Raw genomic sequence first — 19,686 nt, forward strand, 5'->3', positions numbered from 1 at the left:
GATTATCCATGATTCTTTCCTTAGGATATATTCCAAAAAAATGGAATGGCTGTGCTAAAGGATTTGTGCTTTTTACCACTTTTAATGCATTTTGTCAAACTATTTTCCCAAAAAGTCTCACTAGTATTGGAAGTATCCAAAAGCACGTATTTTTCTGCAATCATTGCAAATGCCATTCTAGTCTTTTTTTTTTTTTTTTTTTGGGTGGGTAGGGAGAGAGTTGCGCTTATTTGGAATTTAAAAGTTATAACTTTTCCGTGTTCACTGGAAGTTATCTGGTTTCCAGAGAGACTGAATATTCTGGCAGCATGTTAATTTGCCATTTGTGGTGATCCTCATGTGAGCTGACTGTAAGATCCTCTGTTCAGTGTTAAATTGGAGATGTTCCTCTTGTTCTGGCTGGTTTGTAAGGGCTCCCTCCATTTGAAGGGGTAAAGAATCTGTCTGCAATGCAGGAGACCCGAGTTCGATCCCTAAATTCGTCGAGAAGATTCCCCTGGAGAAAGGAAAGGCTATCCATTCCAGTGTTCTTGCCTGGAGAATAACACGGACAGAGGAGCCTGGTGGGCTACAGTCCATGTGATCGCCAAGAGCCAGGCTAACGATTCCACCGTGTGAAGGATATTAACCTTCGCTGCCACATGTGTCAGAGACGTGCTTCTCAGTTCCCCGTTGACCTTCCGGCTGTGTTTATGGCATTTCCCGGCTGGGACGACATCACCGCCTGCCTGCCGGACATCTTTCCTTGTACTGTGCAGTGACGTGTCCAACTTCTCACAGGCAAATCGAAGTTTACCTCTTCCCCTCTGGCCCTGGCAGGCTCTTCCTGCTGACTTGCTTGTTTCTCTTTGTGTCACCACCACTATCCTAGTCAGCCAGGCTTGAAATGTTGAAGTCATCTTTGATTCCAGCATCTCTCTTCTCCCCTCCCTTCTGACAGTTGCCAACTCCTGTGGATTCTATTTCTGCGATTTCTCTGGCAGGCAGCCCCTCTGACACCACAGTGGCTCAGTGTCTCATTATCTGGACTTTGGAACCGGCTCGGAGGCTCGCACTTTGCCTCCCAGCCCTACTTTCCCCCACAGCCGTCCTCCTTGCCCGCTCTCCACCCCCACCCGCCCCCCGCAGGCTGCCAGCACATCTACTGGCAAGTAGATGCTCAACCCTAGAGCTCAAGTAGAGCTCAACCCTAGAGCTCCCCTGTTGCAAACCACCAACAGCTCCCTCTCAATCTCGTATTTATTTACAGCCTCTTGCTGCTGCTGCTGCTAAGTTGCTTCAGTCATGTCCGACTCTGTGAGACCCCATAGATGGCACCTGCCTGTAATTTCTTCCAGTCCGATCTCCCAGTATCCCAGCCATGTTCCCCAAACAAGCTCCACTGCTTCTCCACCCTTTTCTTATTTGCTGAAGCCACGCCTTCCTAGAACTCTCACGTCCTTCTAGTCCTTCTAAAACTCCCTCCCGTCATCCTCAGCCACCAAAATCCATGGAGAAAGCCCCAAGATTTCAGGTCTCTCAGAATCTTCAAGTTGAAGTGACTTCTCTGTACTTTGAACCCGCACCACCCCCCACCCCTCCACCCCCGCTCCCACCCTCCCCCACCCCCCTGCCCCGGCCCAGAGCAGTTTGCTTGAGCTTTTCCTGTAAAACAAATCTTTCTCCACCATCCAGTGGAGCCTCAAGGGCCTCCGGCTCCCACTAGATCAAGTCCTTTGAGGGTACAGTACTTGCATGTCTGTTTCTTCCACGGGATGCACAGCACTCACGGCCGCCAAAGTTCAGTGGGTGTTTGTGGAATGAAACAGGCGGCGATGCCTGGAGGTAACATACCGCTGCTGTTCCCCACCCCAGCCCCCTGGGACAGGGCACCCTGGCTGCCAATAGGCAGATCGCAAGTCCCCTGTCTCTGCAGGAGGCTGAGCTGGGCTGACAGCCTTGGCACCAGGGCTTGGGTCACAGTCAACTCCTTGTCCCCTGGACCTGTGATTATTGAGATGAACGGCCCTGAATCCATCCATCATTTGCCTCGCGATGCAATGGGAGGCACATGGTGGCACTTTGTAAGTTGGCACCAGGGAAAGAATCTCATGGAGCCTGTGGCAAGGACCTTGGACTCAGCTGCCTGGAGCTCAGGGGTGCAGGAGGCCCCTGTGACCTTGACCGTGGGAGAGCCCAGTCCAGCTGGGACTATCTCCTTAATATATTTAAACGGAGTCAAGATTGGGGTCAGCTTCATGCACAGAGCCCTCTCCAGCATTAGAGGTGACTCTGCAGCCAGCACGGGAGTGTGCAATTGACACAGTCTATTTTTAGCCTCCCAGAGACCGTGACCAACATCCCAAGAGGAGGGTGGATGCACCTGCCGCATTCTAATGAGGCAGCCCATTGCCTCCACTACCAGACAGCCCGGGATAGCGCCGACCTGGAATCTGATGTTGCTAAACTGGGAAGTCTGCTTATTTCCCAGAGGCTGTAGCCTAGATACACAAGGAAAATGGGACCATCACCACCCCCTCGAGCTCGCTCCCCTCCAGCCCAGGGCTCTGGGAAGTCTTGGGGCTATGCCTGCAGGACAGTGGAGGGGATGGACTCGGATTTCTTGATCTTGCTCTGTCCTAGGACCTCCCTGTTTCCCTTGCTGGAGAGGAGATAGTAAGTCTGTGTTGACCCAGCACACAGATGAGAAGACTGAGGCATAAATAAGGAGATGTTAGTGTACTCGGAATAGTGTTACTACTACTAATGATTGTTGTTGTTGTTTGGTGGCTAAGTCATGTCCTACTTTCAGTGACCCTGTGGACTGCATCACGTCAGGCTTCCCTGTCCTTCACCATCTCCTGCAGTTTGCTCAAACTCATGGCCATTGAGTCGATGATGCCATCCCACCATCTCATCCTCTGTCGTCCCCTTCTCCTGCCTGCAATCTTTCCCAGCATCAGGGTCTTTTCCAACGAGTCGGCCCTTCGCATCAGATGACCAAAATATTGGAGCTTCAGCTTCAGCATTAATTAACCAATGATAGGTCATATAATAAAGCACTTACTATATGCAGAAACTGTTCTAAACTCTTTACATGTATTAACTCATCACTTAAAGTAGACTTTTATAAATTCGGGACACCTGGATTTCCTACACTTTGGGAAAGGCAATCTTCTCCTGGCAGAATCATGCTTCTGCAACGAAACCTGAACTTCTGGGCTTCCGTCTCCTCCTCTGCCCTCCCCTTAGCCGGTGGAGGAGGAGGGACTGATCAGTGCCGTGCAGCAGCTGAGGGAGGTGGAACTGAGCTGGCTATCGGGTCAGGGAACCGGGGATGGGCCATGCGCTTGCAGGAGGTTGTCTATCAGTGAGGGCACTTGCAGCTCAGAGCAAACTTCTGCTGAAGTTCAGAGTCAAACAGTGAACCAGAAGCTGGGGGAGGGCAGACGACAGGTGTGAGAAGCCAGAACCCAAGAGACCTGCATTTCGGGGCAGGGGCTGGAGAGAAGTCCAGGGGCTTGAACTGCCTAAGAACACAGGTGGGATTTGTTTTCATCAAACACATTCATGGTGCCCTGGGTCCTTCTCTGAGCGCTTTCCAGATACCACCTTCCCTAGTCTTCAGGACGGCTCTACGAAGTGGGGACATTTATATTCCCATTTTAGAGTTGGGGAAACTGAGGCGCCAAGAGGTGAATAACTCTGGCCAAGGTTGTACAGCTGGTGAGTGGCAGGGCTTCATGTTTAAGGGGGCTGGCCCTTGGGATCCATACTCCAGCCATTCTGCTATGGAGTGCTATGTGACGCTATTACCTCTTTCCCTTTATTCTCCTCTAAGGAAAGGTATTATTGTCCCCATTTGACGGATATGCAAACTGAGGCACACATTTGCCCAGGTCACCAACTAGTAGGAGACAGAATTAGGTTAAATTCAGGGGGCTTCCCTGATGGCTCAGTGGCTAATACAGGAGACACAGGTTTGATCCCTGGGTTGGGAAGATCTTCTGGAGAAGGAAATGGCAACCTACTCCAGTATTCTTGCCTGGAGAATCCCACGGACGGAGGAGCCTGATGGCTATAGCCCATGAGGTTGCAAAGAGTCTAATACGACTTAGTGACTAAACAACAGGTAGGTTTGGCTCCTAGGTAAGCAAACTGCCACCCACACAGCATGACCATCAGCTTGGGGACACCATCCCTTCGTCACCTGGGGTGCTGGGGCTGGTGGAAGCTGGACTGGGGGAGCCAAGGGAGAGGAAGAAGGAGGGCGGAGTCTCAGAGGGCAGGAGGTGGCCGCTGTTCACACCTGCCCCTCCTCTTTCCTGCAGGTGAGCAGCCCCCCATCTCAGCCCCCGCAGCCGGTCGTCCCAGCCAAGCCTGTGCAGTGTGTCCACCACGTGTCCACTCAGCCCAGCTGCCCGGGACGGGGCAAGATGTCCAAGCTGCTGAACCCGGAGGAGATGACCTCGAGGGATTACTACTTTGACTCCTACGCCCACTTTGGGATCCACGAGGTATGGCGTCCTGCGCTGGTGGCCAAGCGAGGCGAGCTGGGTCCTGCGGCGACCGCACTTTTTCCTAGGGCAGCATCCTGCATGCGGTTCTCTGCTGTCATTAAGGGAGATCTCCCCAAGGCTCAAGGCCAAGGGCCTGTCTCCATCCTGGAGGCTCCCCAGGTAAGAGATCAGGGCCAGGCCTGGAGCCGGTGAGCAAGGGGAAGCATGTGTCTGGGTGTTTCTCAGTCGGAGAGGAAGAGATGCTCCCGGGGTCCTTGTTTTATGGTCCGGTATCCTCGCCTCTTTCTGAGCCTGAGCCTGAAGGTCCAAGAAGACCAGACATCTCTGGTCCTTGCTACCAGATGCTTTGCAGCTGGGGTCCTTCTGGCATCTTGATGTGCTGGCTTCAGGCGTCCACGGGTCCGCAAGTTCTCCCTGGACGAATGAGCACCTCCAGGGAGGGTCAGCAGGCTTCCTTGGGAACCTGGGCCTGTCTGACACCCTGATTGATTCTCAGGAAGTCCTTATGTCTAAATGCTGTCTTCTTCCATAGCAGGGGAGATTGATGTTAGCTGCGGAACAGAACAGAGCCTCCTAACGAGTGCTTCCTGGCTGCAGCAGGGGCACAGGCAGTGTTTCTTACCTCCCTCCCCCACCACCTCCAGCACCTCCTCACTCCAAACAAACAACGGACATGAGATGAGCCAAACGCGTACTCAGGGCTGGCCGCTCTTCTCAGCAAGCTATCCGTGTCGTTTCATCGAAGCCCCAGGCACTCTGTGAGGGAAGTGTTTATATGATCCCCCTACAGTACACGAAAACGTTTTGAAAAAGGAACAGAGGCTCGCTTGCTATGCAAATGCTTTTTCAAAAGAAGTCTCTGAGCTCCCCTTTCAATTAGATGCTTCTGTAAACCCTTCCTGTATCCAAACAGTGATGCTGCATTGCCAAAAGCATGTTTAATAAGTCATAGGCAGCTTTTTCTTTTCCTGAGTGCCTACTCCATCCACACTGGGTATTGCTCCCCACGTTTTATGTTACTGACTCATTTATTCCTCAGGCCAACCCTACGAGGTTGGTATTCTTATTTGTCCCCATTTCACAGATGAGGCTAGATGACCTTAAGAATCTTATCCACCTCCATTCATCTTTGCTGGTTCCTTGGTGCTCAAGCTGATACTTGGCAGAGCTAGAAATGAAACCTTCGTGTTTGTGGCCCTGGGGGCTTCATTCCTAACTTCTAGGCCGTATAGTGTTTTGAACGGGTCTTTCTTTCTCTCTTTCTGGAAACTTTGGCTTTGTTCCTGCTAGTCCCTTTGCAGTTTCCCATGGAGGTAGTGGGTGGAGGGGTTTGAGCCCCCTGAAGATGGCTCTCCACATCAGAGCATGGGGCCTTGCAGGGAAGGGGCTGGGCCCTGTGTTTAGTTCCAGGGTCCCGGCCGAGGGAGCCCTGGGCAGCTGAGCCTGCAGCATTTGGCAGTTCCCACTGGGCTTGGGAAACTCGCATTCTCTGGTGGCTCAGATGGTAAAGAATCTGCCTGCAATGAGGAGACCTGGGTTCGATCCCTGGGTCAGGAAGATCCCCTGGAGAAGGGAATGGCAACCTGCTCTAGTATTCTTGCCTGGAGAATGCTATGGACAGAGGAGCCTGGTGGGCTACAGTCCATGGGGTCGCAAAGAGTTGAACACGATTGAGCGACCAACATTTTCTTCTTTCTTTTCTATCTGGGTGGGGATGGTGGATGGAGCCCTGTCCTAGGGAGGCAGGAAAGGTGCTCTCAAGAGCTTCCCTCCTCAGGACCCTGCCTCTAATTAAAGGACAGGCCTGGGACTGTGGGCACCTGTCTCAGAGCAGGATCCTAGGAAGAGGCAGCAGTTCTGAGTCAGTCTTCAGTCGTGTCCAACTCTTTGCAACCCCATGGACTGTAGCCCGCCAGGCTCCTCTGTCCATGGGATTCTCCAGGCAAGAATACTGGAGTGGTTGCCATTTCCTTCTGCATTGAAGGCAGATTCTTTACCACCTGAACCACCCGGGCATTAGTTCTGGGGGTCCCCAAATGCCCCCCCTGGGCTCCCTGTTAGGGACCAGCTGACTGTGGTGTGCCCCTCCCATCTGCCCTACTCCTTTTGACCCCCCCGCCCACCACGACACATGTGGGCAGGATGCTCTCTCTGAGCTGTTACACCTCTACGATTCCTTCAGGACAGGGTTCCCGGCCTCTGACTCAGGCACTCAGCACACTCTCTGATTCATACAGGTTTGTTGAACTAGAGGCTCATCTCCTCACTTGGGCGCTGCTGGTCCCTCCATGGCCGGGCATCTGGAGCATCTGATGTCCCCTGGGGGGAGCCACCCAGGCTCACCCCCTGCAGACAGTATGACCAGGTTCCCTCCATTCCATGCGTCACTAGAAAACTCACACCTGCTTATGAACACATATGAGTGGAGTGCGGACTGAGTGAGCTTGTGAACCTGGAGTAGAGAAAGGATCTATATTCAGGTCATGCAGTTCGCATCTCTCCCTAGTAACCTGTCCTAGAATAGTTTACCAGACCTTTGCATCAGGAAGTACTTCTGATGACCCAGTTGGAATCCTTCTGGTTGTCATGGGGGGCCATCCCTAGATCCTAGTCCCTGGGGAAACGCAGGGGTCTTTAATAGTGGCAGGGGCTAACTAGCTTTCCTTTACCCCTAAACTCCCCTCCAGCCCTTTCGTCTCCATGATTGTCCGCTGTGAAAGGAGGTCAGGGCCTGTGGATGGCCTCCTCCTGTGATCCTTTGCAGAGAGCACCTGTTCATTTCTGTGTTATCAGACACCAGAGATCACCTCTCTATGCCAGACGGCTCATGGGGATGTCTTTACTTCCTCAGTCTGGACAAGACCCACATCTCATAGCCCACCTGGAACCGAGCTGACTGCTCGGCAGGCTTCTCCCATCATCAACAAGCCCCTCACATGGGCCGGCAGCGGTACCGCCAGCTCGCTGATTGACAGTGACCAGTGAGTGTTTAGGAAACACGGTCCAGGCAGGATTGGGTTTGATTCATCTGCAAATACAAACAAGTGCCCAGTGTGGTGTGTGTGGGGGGCACCGTCGGAGGTTGGAGGGCACAGTGGGAGGTAATTCTGAACACTTCTGGTCTTGCATCCTATGGTTCCCCCAGAGCTGACTCCACGCTTGGCCTTGGAAAGGCAGGAGACAGGGAGAGGAGGACCGTGAATCCTTTCCCACGGCCTCTGCGAGAAGAAAGGAGTGGAAGCGACAGATGTCCCTGTGTGCAGAGGGAAGGGGCCTGGCCCCACGACCTGGCCCCATGACCTCTGAGATCCCGCCTCAGCTGCCAGAAGAATCAAGCCCAGCCGGGCCGTGTTCCCAGCTCCGAGCCCAGCTCTGGGCGCCCCACCCGCTCCCAGCCAGCGCTCTTTTGACAGCCTTGCTGCAGGTTCTTTTTGAAATAGATTCCTCAGGGCTGCATTTCGCAGCCATTAGTCAATGTCCTGCCATGTGTTCAGTGGGCAGGAGACAAAGTCACCCACAGCTGGGGGTGGGAACTGCTGCCACCGAAGAGTGGCACGCTCCTGTCTGAGTGTCTGGAGATGTCTCTGGGCTGTTCTCTTTCAGGAGGGATTAAAGCAAGGGCGTGTAGGGAGGGGTGGGGAGGCAGGGAGATAGCCTTGCTATGTCACAACTTCTCTTCCCCCAGAACTAGTGCCTTTGGACTGAACTCCTGTGGTCTGGAGCCTTACGGAAGGGAAAAGGGGGCCAAAGAAATGACAAAAGATGATGAATTGAAGGGGACCCTGGGGAGATCCCTTTTAGCAATAGCAGGATCTGCAGAGACACTGGGCCAATCTAATTCCATTGGGAGAGGCAGTGAGGAGTTTGAACTATGAGTATGATTGGGAGATTTCTGAATCTTTGTCATATTTTTGCCTCCATTCCCTACTCACCCTCAACAATCTCCTCCCAGAGATGGAAAGGGTCCTCGTTTTCACAAAGACCCAGAGCTAAGCACTTTTGTAATACTTCCTTCACTTATTTGGTCATGACAACAACCCTATGAAATAGCTGCTCTCATTATCCCATTTTTCAAATGAGACTAAGATGCAGAAGGATAAGTGATGCTCTGGGCCTGCCGGAGAGCTCACTGGAGCTGTGACTTGCATGCAGGTGCCCTGGCCCCTTCCTTATAGAGCACAGATTACACCCTGTGCCCCGTGCCTGGTTCTGGGGATGCCATCTTGCAGTCTTGTAGGCTCTCAGTTTTGAGGCCCTGTTTTTTTATTTTATGTCAAGTGATCTTGCAGTGTTTGGTCCCAGAGAGCTTCTGGAAGGAGAGGCACAAACTCACTTACAAAGTATTTAGACTGAGACGTGAATTCAGTGTAACCAAACCATCACCTTATTCAGCTTCTAAGATAACCAAAGATATGAGCCTTGGGGCAGCACAGGAAGTAGTGGCTGGACTGAAAAGCAAGCACACATACTTTTAGCTCCTGTAGTTGAATTCCAAGGCCCTGATAGATGAATTAAATTCCCCCATCTGAACGAATCCTACTCAACTCCTAACCTGCTCAACCCCTGATTGGACTGAACCGACCAACTCACCATTTTAGCAGTCTAGAAAGAAAGGCCATTCCCACTTAGAGAAACAACTGACTTCAGCTACTATAGTTCCTTAGACACCAGCTGTGGCATAAAGGATAAGTGTCAAGACTTGAGAAGAAACAAGAGAATTTTGTTCATAGTCAAGAGAAACATCAGTCAATAGAAACAGATCTACAGGCAGTCCCAGTGTTGGGCTGATTAGATAAAGATTTGTAAATAGCTATTAATATAATAAAAATGATTTTTAAAAATTTCTAGGGAGAGCTAATGGATGTAATAGGTGAAACTGAAATCTTCCAACTGAAAAATACAGTATCTAAACCAAATATTTGCTGGATGGAATTAATAACAAATAGGATACATAGAAGAAAATATGTATGAATATGAGGACAGGAAAGAAAGAAATCATTGAAGAACAGAGAGAAAAAAATTGACAAGTGAAACAGAGCCTTGATGAACTGTAATACAGAATTAAGTGGTAAAATGTGAGTAATTGGAGTTCAAGAGGAGAAGAGAAAGAATGGGACAGAAAAAATATGTTTGAAAAAATATGGATGGATAAATGTCTAAAATTGATTTTAAAAAGGCCAGTAACCTTCTGGATTGATTTGCTCAAACAATGAAACCACATCAGAGACAGCCCCTGCAATCGCAGTCCTTACCTGACTATGAGGATCCATGGTCACTCTGGGTCCATGAGGATCCTCTGGGTCCACTCTGGATCCTCATAGTCCATGAGGATCCATGGATGCTGTTTTGGTGATTTAAGCCAGACTTCCGTTCACTAGACCTATAGCTTTTCTGCTGAAACAGAACAAGTGAGAATTTAGTATGCTTCTCAGGACTTATTTTCTAGAGGTATTCTAATTAACCGTCGCCCCTAGGGTTTGGTGAGCCAAGCTCTTACAAACACTGCTCTGGCTCTCCGGTCCTTCACAGTGGCCACACCCTCCTCATCTTTGGCGACTGGCCCCTGCTACCCCAGGATCCCAGCTGGATGCTGATCCCACGGTAACTTGGAGAGAAGGGCGCACAGAGCTGGTCAAGGGTGCTGGGCTTCCCTCATGAACTTCTGCCTCACAGCGGTGGGTCTGTTCTCTGGCGTTGGTGTGTGGGTCTCACATGACAGGTGCATTTTAACTTTCCAATCTCCCCGACTCTTTTTGGATACCTTCCCTTTCTGCTTACCAGGGATGTGCTGGCATTTCCGATTCATTTAGTGTCAACTAACTTTGACCATGTGTCCTTCGACCAACCACAACCATTAGAGGTGCTCCAAGCCCCGGACGTAAAACACTGAAACCACAATCTTTGCTCACGGACCCACGTCAATAGACGCTGCTCAATCCAACTTTGTGTTCCCTTCAAATTATTCTCTCACTCTTCCTATACAACACCCCCCCAACTACCCCCCAGATTTCCATCTGTATAAGTTAGAAGTATCGTGCAGTTATTTTGGTGGGTATCACACCTCCTCCCGCGTCACTCTTTGCCTTGCTATTTTGTTGTTGTTTACTCACTAAGTTGTGTCTGACCGTTTATGACCCCATGGATGGTAGCTTGCCAGACTCTTTGGTCCATGGGATTCTCCAGGCAAGAATACTGGACTGGGTTGCCATGCTCTCCTCCGGGGGATCTTTCTGACCCAGGGCTTAAACCCATGTCTCTTGCGTCTTCTGTATTGGTGGGGGTGGGGGTGGGGGTGGTTCTTTGTCTCTAGCGCCACCTGGGAAGCCCCATGCTGGTACAGTTGCTTGCAAAGTAACACAAATACTCCTCAGGGCCACCCTCACCAACCTTATCCCAGGTGGCACTAGGGGTAAAAGAACCCACCTGCCAACTCAGGAGACATAAGAAACACTAGTTCAACCCCCGGGTCGGGAAGATCCCCTGGAGGAGGAAATGACAACCCACTCCAATATTCTTGCCTGGAGAATCCCATGGACAGAGGAGACTTGTGGGCTACAGTCCATGGGGTTGTAAAGAGTCCGACACGAATGAGGTGACTTAGCATAGCACAGCACGTACAGGTAAGACTCTTCAGGAAAACAAGCTTTCTTGGGCAGGGGTAGGAGGTGCTTTTGCTGGCAGATAAGACCGTGCAATTTAGGAACTTGAGGTCCCAGCTGCACCCGAATCTGCCCATATGTTCCCATTCCAGTTCTCAGGACCTCGTTCTTTTCCAGTTGATGACTCAACTTTAACAAAGAGACCCTGCAAGGATAGGGGATTCAATCTGTGTTGTCATTCAGACAAGATTAGACTTTGGCTTTGCTTTTCAGAAATCTTGACCTTGCAAGAAAATAAGGGTTTCACGCCTCGCTTTTATTCTTTTCTTTCTTTCTTTTTTTCTCCTAGAAGTCATAGAAGTTTTCAGGTGCTAAATGAGCTGGGAATTTAAGTCCCTGAGCTCATCATTGTCTTCCTTTAACTTTTCTAGTACAATTAGCAATGACCAACCAACCAATCAATCCACCCCATTAAAATGCTCTAAGGTTGCAAATACTTGGCCACTCGGAGTCCTGTCTTTTGTAGGAACTTTATCACAGATATCTAAGGCTAAAATCTGAGTAACTCTTTTGCCATTTCACTAGAGCCCTCTTCACCAACGGCAACAGATTCATTAATGCCTTTAAATCTAATCAGATCAGAGAACCAATTCCAGAAAACTCAGAACCTATTCAGAGAACCCGTCCTTAAGCTCTGTTCCTTAGGAGCTATTCTTGGAACCTCAGGCAGTTGTGTAAGGTCATTGCCTCCATGTCTGATGGTGGAGTTGAAGTCCAGGGCACGTAATCAGGAAAGGAGCAAGAATGACAGTTCTCTCACGGCAACAGAAAGTTCTGCTTCGGGTCTAACTTAAATCCCTCATGCTGTGCTCATACTGCCCCCTTTTTTTGGTTTTTGAGAAATCGGAGCCTTCCCAGGTGTGGATGGGAGTTTCTCCTTCGATGGTACGAGGCGACCTTCCCGGGGCAGACTTTTAGGGAACTGTGTGTCCTCTGTGGGGGGCCCTGGCCTAGTCATGCTCTTCCGTGGCTCGTCCTCATGACAGAGCTGAGGTCCCAGAAGAATTTGGCGGGACAGCCCTGGGTGCGTGGGTGTGTGGCCAGGTGCCCTAAACACATTGACTCTGCCTCTCCTTCCACACAGGAGATGCTGAAGGACGAGGTGCGGACGCTCACTTACCGGAACTCCATGTACCACAACAAACATGTGTTCAAGGACAAAGTGGTGCTGGACGTGGGGAGCGGCACCGGGATCCTCTCCATGTTTGCTGCCAAGGCCGGGGCCAAGAAGGTGTTCGGGGTGAGCATGGCCTCTGCGGGGACACTGGCCCTTCCCGGTCCTTCTGGTCCTTCCCAGTTCCCGTCCTTGCTGGGGTCACACACACCCTCCAGGAGGCAGTCAGGCATGGCTCTCGGGAGGCAGGCAAGCTCCTTAGCTCCCTGTCACCTGGGCATTGCTCCTGGCCTTGCCTTGGAGCTGCTGACATGTATAGAGGACTTGACTTTTCTGAAACCATTTTGGGCTCATCATTGCCTTGGAGTCCTTAGTCCTATGTGGGCTTGAGAGGCAGGGTGGCTACACCTGTGAGCTCTGGTTGGAATCTCCGCTCTTCCACTCCCAATAGGTATGACCTGGACTATTCACATCTCTTCTGTACCTCGGTTTCCCCACCTGTAAAGTGGGCATAACTACAGTACCTTGCCCACAGGGTGACTATGAGGAGGGGATGAGTTTAATACACAAATCAAGTGCTTAGCACAGTGCTTGGTGCAAGTCAAATGCCCAGTCTTTATTAGTAGAGTTGGGAGGGGGCCCTCAGCACTAACAAGACAGTCTCCTTCCTCTGTTCTTTAAAGGCAAGATGATAGATTTCATCCTGCTCTTCTGGCTCCTGCAGCCTCTCCAGCTAGAGGTGGTGATGGGGGACCCACTGGGAGAGCTCCTGCAATGCAGCTGGGCGCAGCCCCAGGACAGGGGCTGCAAGGGTCCAGAACTGGGGAGAAACTGAGAAAGCAGAGCTCTGAGCTGCTGGCTGACATAGTGGGTCTAGGGCTGGAAAACAGGAATTCATCATGATCAAAATACAAGGCACGCTGCAGTTAAACACACAGCGTGTGCACAGGACGGCCCAATGCAGAGGCTGGCGGAAGCTTTCAGTGGGGCTTCATTAGCTGGATCATCCTGCAGCTTGTCTCAAGACCCCGCCCCCTGCCAGGCTCCTGGTTGACTAGAGCCCCCCAAATCCCTCTGCACCCCACAACTCCCTGCCTGAACAACATCCCCTCCATGCCTTCCTTAATGGCTCAGATGGTAAAGAAACTGCCTACAATTCAGGAGACAAGGGTTGGATCCCTGGGTTGGGAAGATACCCTGGAGAAGGAAATGGCAAACCACTCCAGTATGCTTGCCTGGAGAATTCAATGGACAGAGGAGCCTGGCGGGCTACAGTCCATGGGGTTGCAAAGAGTCAGACACGACTGAGCAACTAACACTTTCACTTTACATGCCTGACTTGAAAGATACCCGGGTCCTGGTTGGAAGGGGTCTCAGGGTGGTCTCAAGGCCCCTCTGGTGTAGCCTTGACCAGCAGAGCCATGATGTACTTGCCGAGGTCCATGTAGAGGGTGCAGAGTCAGCCCGGCTGCACACAGTCAAGTCCTGCTGTCTCCACGGCACTGCCTCTCCCCACCTTCCAACCTTCCTTCCTTCATGAAGCCTCTTCCTCAAGACTGGGGCTTCTGGTCAAGGGACTGATTCCCTTCCAAGGTGCTCACAGAGCCTCAGGGCTTGATGTACATCCCCTGTGACTCCCTCCGTCCTCCCTTCAGGGGCTCTCTGAGGTCCCAGCTCAGCTCCAGAGTCAGACAGGAGCCCAGGGCAGAGCCAAGCAAGGCAGGGCAGCCATCATTCGCTTCCAAGTCAGGGGGCTTCAGCTGCAGGTTTGACAGCTGCCCCTCTGATTCCAGCACCTGGGAAACAGGTTTTCTACGGCCAGACTGGGGCTTGGTCTCCTGCTGTTCCCACAAGGTCAACGAATTTCTCAAGTATCTTAGCCCTTTGCTTAGGAGAGGCTTCCCCGGTGACTCAGACAGTAAAGAACCCGCCTGCAATGCAGGAGACCAGAATTTGATCCCCAGGTCAGGAAGATCCCCTGGAGGAGGAAATGGTAACCCACTCCAGTATCCTTGCCTAGGAAAATCCATGGACAGAGGAGCCTGGCAGGCTACAGTCCGTGGGGTCACAAAGAGTTAGATGCAACTGAGCAACTAACACTCTTACACTTTGCTTAGGAGATTTGGAGAGCCTGGCAAGACTAAGGCTTGCAAGAGTAAGAAGAATCAATTCTTTCAAAGGTGGAGATTGCAGAAGGAGTTAGAGTTAACACAGGTCTGCCCATGGGGCGGGGAAGGGTCTCAAGATGTCCTGAGTCCCTGACCTGCCCTTTTCCGATGGTCCCGGGAGGGCCAAGGAAGGAGAATGACAGCAGGGAGGCTCATCGTCGCTCTGGCTTCCCACCTCATCTGCCTTCCCACCTCCTCAACCCCACAACCCCAAAGACAGTGGCCATGCCAGGGGAGTGAGGCCTGGTCACTTCTACCAACTCAGAGGCCAAGCCCTCCACTGCGGGGCAAAAGCAGCCAGTTTAGTGGGAGAGCCACTGCCCTGTGCTTCAGAAGGGTTGCGGGTTAGGCTTCCATCTGCCACGAAGTAGCCGTGTGGCCTTGGGCAGGTCATCGCATCCCCAGGCCTCAGCACCCCTGTCTGTTCTACTGGCCCTAAATTGCATGCTGTGATTCTTCTAATGCCTGGCCCCTTTGCTCTGTATCCCCTCCAGATTGAATGCTCCAGTATTTCTGACTACTCAGAGAAGATCATTAAGGCCAACCACTTGGACAACAGTAAGACTCACCTCCGCCTGCTTTCCCGTGGAGGGAGGGGGCAAGGGGTTTGTACTTCCTTGTTCGGGTGGCAGAGACTGATGTAAGACCACTTGGCCTTGAAAAGGTGGATGCCAGCCACTGCCTTATTAGCAGGACTGTGCCCACAGGGCTCAGAGTTTCCCAGTCCCTGCCAGGCCACCAAGGGCATGTCTGTCCCAGCTCAGCCTGCGCTGAGCCCAGCCTGAGGCTAAAGCCTTCATTTCCAAGCCCTCTGCTTGGCCCCAGCTGTCCCTCCTCCTCCCGTTCCCTCTCAATGCCTCCAGCCCTATGTCCACTGAGCAACATCCCAGCAGACCCCACGCTCTGTATTTGGAGAAACGTTGTCTTCTAATGCCCACAGGCCCCGCTGCTGATGAACTATCTTGGCAAGTAGCTTGCCCCTGGGAGTGGGACCTTCTTACAGCTAGAGTCTGAGCACAAGAGGAGCTGTGTTTCCTTCCCTTCCTCTCCTCACTCCTTTCCCAGGCATTTGTGATCTCCTTGGCCCCTCCCTCTGGGACTCATCTTGAACATGCTCACCCTCATGAGGGCCCCTAATCAGGAGTAACTCCTGTATCTCCCATCACTCAGTATTCTTGCCTGGAGAATCTCCGTGAACAAAGGAGCCTGGTGGGCTACAGTCCATGAAGTCGCAAAGAGTCAGACACGACTGGAGCGACTTAGTGCGCGTGCACACAGTGGGTCAGTTTCCTGTGTGTGGTCACCACCTCCTGCTCTCCCACCTGCCATGCAGTGCTGGGTTCCCACCCCTGGCTGGAAGGCCCCCCAATGGGCCCCGATCTCTGGGCTCAGGCTTGGGTGGGCGGAGCTTGGCTGCCTCTGCTGACCGTGCCCTTCCAAGGGTGACCCCTTGCTCATCACGTGGCCTCAGACCCTGTCTGGCCTGTCTTCTGCTGGTGGCATCTTCTCAGCCCACCTCGTGGCTCCAGGAGAGAATCATTCCCTGCTCTGTATTTCGATGGCTCACATTTGATTCTGTGCTACGGAGGCAAAGACCCGGGAGGGACAAACAGTTGTCCCCAGGTGGATGGCCACCCCATGGCCCATGCTTGTCCTCTTCACACAGGCCCGGGGGGGAGGTCTTTTCAAGGCAAAGCATGCTCTGCCTTGGCATGTATACTAGAAAGAGGACAGCTTGGCTTCCATGGAAATGCTTCTGAAACGTGGCAACAGCCAATTGTGTGGGTCTCGGGAGCGTAGGTGTAGAGACATAAATAACAACCCAGGACATAAAATACCTGCTACCCAGAATCAATCAATCTCCCTCCCTCTCCACCTCCGTACGGCTCCCCGGATGGGTTTGTTCCCAGGCAGACGCGCACCTCCACACGGCCACCTGCAGGCGTGAGTGTGGCCTTCACGTGGTTCCTGCCACCCGCGTGGCCCACACACGTGCTCAGATCAGGGTGTCATCTTGGACATCAGGGCTGACAGCCGCCAATTCCTCTCTTTGCCTGCCCAGGAGACCCATAGTTCTAGAAGACAAATGCTAATCCATTGACTTTTCAGAAAACTAAAGGGAATAGTTGGGCCTTTCTTTCTCTTCTTCTGCCCTGGAGCATCCGTGAAGGTCACGGATGCAGAAGCCTGAGCAGAGTGTGAGGCACAGAGAGGCAGCAGGAAGGGCTTCATCAGGTGGCTCTCCTTCTGAGCCCTGGCTCCTGGTGCAGGATACGCCGCCACACTCAACTCACAGGATTACGGAGGGATTAGAGAGAATACACGCGAAGGGCCTGTACAGCAAGCCTTAACTGTAGATCTTTCTGGCTTTACGTTCTGCACTTTGCTCATTCCTGGTCACGCATCCCAAGCCTTTTGTAGACGATGCTTGAATTCTCTGCCCTGTAGCATCCCTCCGTGCTTGTGGCCATCCAGTCCTGGGATGATTCCCCTGATGAGGGTCCCACCAGCAGCCACCTGGGGCTGTGATGGTTTGAAGAACTTCCTTCCGCTGGAGTCTGCCTCTCTGCAGGCTGACCACAATGCTCTGGGTCATCACTTTGGGACCGCACAGAGTAAGGGGGCTCCCCTTCACCTGGCAGCCCTACTCCCACAGATGTAGGGACACACCCCAAGTTCCTTCACCCGTGGCTTTGGTTTCAGCCCCGTTCTCCTCTGGCCATGCGCCAGCATCCCTCTCACCCTGGCAGAGGACGCTCTGGCTCCCTTAGCAGCTGTGCTGACCTCAGGCCACACTGGCGCTCAGCTGGCATCAGCCATGATCTGCAATCTACCCACATGTGGCTGCCTAGCAGCAACTCCTCACCTCTGTCCAGTCTGTGGATACTTTGAATCCAAACTGAGAATCCCACCTTATCTACATATCAAGTCTCATGTTGTTAGGTTTGGCTCTTCCTTACAATCTACTGGGCTTCCCTCGTGGCTCAGCTGGTAAAGAATCTGCCTGCAATGCAGGTACCTGGGTTCAATCCCTGGGTTGGGAAGATCTTTTGGAGAAGGGAAAGGCTACCCACTCCAGTGTTCTGGCCTGGAGAATTCCATGGACTGTATAGGCCATGAGGTCACAAAGAGTCAGACACAACTGAGCGACTTTCACTTTGGCACTTTCACTATAATCTACTCGGAGTCCCCAGGCAGAGACTGGGGCTTCCCTGGTGGCTCAGTAGTAAAGAACCTGCTTGCCAATGCAGGAGACGCAAGAGGTGTGGGTTCAGTCCCTGGGTAGGGAAGATCCCTTGGGGGAGGAAATGGCAACCCACTCCAGTATTCTTGCCTGGGAAATCCCATGGACAGGGTAGCTTGACAAGCTACAGTCCATGGGGTTGCAAAGAGTCCAACAGGACTGAGCACGCACCGAGGAGTCCCCAGAGCCTTGCTATTTGGGGATCACTGTTCCCTGTGAGGCGCCATCTACATAGGGAGGAGCTGGGGTGGAGGCAGGTCTAATCCAGTTCAGCTCTGAGCCAGCACCTTTGAATACAGTCAGGGAACAGCTGTGAATTTGCACAATAATTGGTCAGCTTCCACTCCAGAGAGGCCGTGGAGAAGGTGCCTTGCCAGATCCTCACGTGGGGCCTGGCATGGTGCTTGAGAACTCTGGCAGGTTCACACTCAGTTCCAAAAGATCAGCTTGTGATCTTGGGCACCTGACCTTCTGCACCTCTGTTTCCTGCTCTGGGAAATGGGAATGACAATGGAACAGACCACAGAGGGTTTCACAGAGCTACCATACTTTCAGTGAATTTGCAGAATGGATGCAGGGCATGAGGTGGCTTGAAATTGGCCTCAGTGGGAGTATTTATGTGGAGAAACAGGCAGATGCTGCAAGTCAGGGTATCCTTCCTGGAGAAGCCCCTGTTAAGTGTCTCCCAGCACAGCTCTCTGTAAAGCACAACAGTGTACCTGGGCCGTTAGCAGCCAATACATGTTAGCTATTGTTATGATTATTTCATTCATTAACTTGACTAATAGGCTGGTCCAAAGAAGGGATGAGTTTAATCAGATATAATCGCTGTTAATGAACCTGTAGTGGCTCTTGGCAATGGCTGCTTCCCTCAGAGGCAGCCCATGAATAATCCCAGGACTGGGTTCGTGCACCCACCCCTGGGGGAGGGATGTCACCCACAGTCCGGGCCCCAGGCCAGATGCAGGGGAGCTGGGGAGAAGAGCACAGATGAGGTCTGTGCTCTCATGATGCTTACAGTCTCAGGGAGGGCACAGACTCAAAAGCAAGTGGACACACAGCATCCCAATAGAATCGCAAATGGTGACGGCGCTCTGGAGGACAGGATGGAGCAGTTGAGAAAGCTGGGGTCCGCTATGGATGGGGTGGCCGCCCAGGCGTGTCTGACTCTGCTCATACCGTGGACAAGCGCTTTGCTCCCAGCCCTGCTGCCCGTGACATCACGGCTGAGCCAGAGCAGGGCAAGGGTGGGCGTGTCTACACCACAGGCAGTGGTGGGTAATCAGGTCGTGATCCTGTCCGTGAGCAGATGCAGGACGGGGGTCTCAAGTGGCTTTTACCAGGTTGAACAGCAGGCCTGCACTTTTCTTCAACTTTTGATTTGTATCAGTGTGTTTGTGCTCAGTTGTGTCTGACTCTTTGCGACCCCGTGGACTGTAGCTCGCCAGGCTCCTCAGTCTGTGAATTCTCCAGGCAAGAATACTGGAGTGGGTTGCCATTTCCTTCTCCAGGGGATCTTCCTAGCTCAGGGATCGAACCCATGACTTCTGCATTGGCAGGCAGATTCTTTATGACTCTGCCATCTGGGAAGCCTTATTTTATATTGAGAGTGAAAGTGTTCGTCGCTCAGTTGTGTCTGACTCTGCAACCCCATGGACTGTAGCCCACCAGGCTCCTCTGTCCATAGGATTCTCCAGGCACGAATACTGGAGTGGATTGCCATTTCCTTCTCCAGGGATTTTCCCAACCCAGGCATTGAACCTGGGTCTCCCGCATTTCAGGCACGTTTTTTACCAACTGAGCCACCAGGGAATCAAATTGACAATGTTGTGATAGTTTCAGCAGAGCGACTCAGCTGTACATATATGTTCTCCCCCAAACTCCCCTCCCATCCAGGCTCAGGCCTAGATTCTGGCACCCTCTTTTGATATTCTGGGGGAATTCCTGGTGGCAGAGTGGTAAAGAATCTGCCTGCCAATGCAGAAGATGCAGGTTCGATCCC

General features: G+C 52.2%; 1 protein-coding gene across 2 annotated transcripts in view; it reads left to right on the plus strand.

Annotated features, from left to right (window-relative positions):
* Positions 1-19,686, plus strand: part of PRMT8 (protein arginine methyltransferase 8) — a 69,943-nt gene that overhangs the window by 25,481 nt on the left and 24,776 nt on the right. Inside the window, exons 1-4 of one of the 2 annotated variants that reach the window (XM_005907218.3) lie at positions 3,930-3,959; positions 4,311-4,496; positions 12,243-12,398; positions 14,935-14,998. In XM_005907218.3, the coding sequence (XP_005907280.2) occupies positions 3,930-3,959; positions 4,311-4,496; positions 12,243-12,398; positions 14,935-14,998 (436 nt within the window). Of the gene's footprint in view, positions 1-3,929; positions 3,960-4,310; positions 4,497-12,242; positions 12,399-14,934; positions 14,999-19,686 lie in introns of those variants that run through there. The other variant, XM_005907217.2, reaches the window with a different exon arrangement.

Source organism: Bos mutus, chromosome 5, assembly GCF_027580195.1.
Source record: "Bos mutus isolate GX-2022 chromosome 5, NWIPB_WYAK_1.1, whole genome shotgun sequence".
In the NCBI taxonomy this organism is placed as follows: Eukaryota; Metazoa; Chordata; class Mammalia; order Artiodactyla; family Bovidae; genus Bos; species Bos mutus.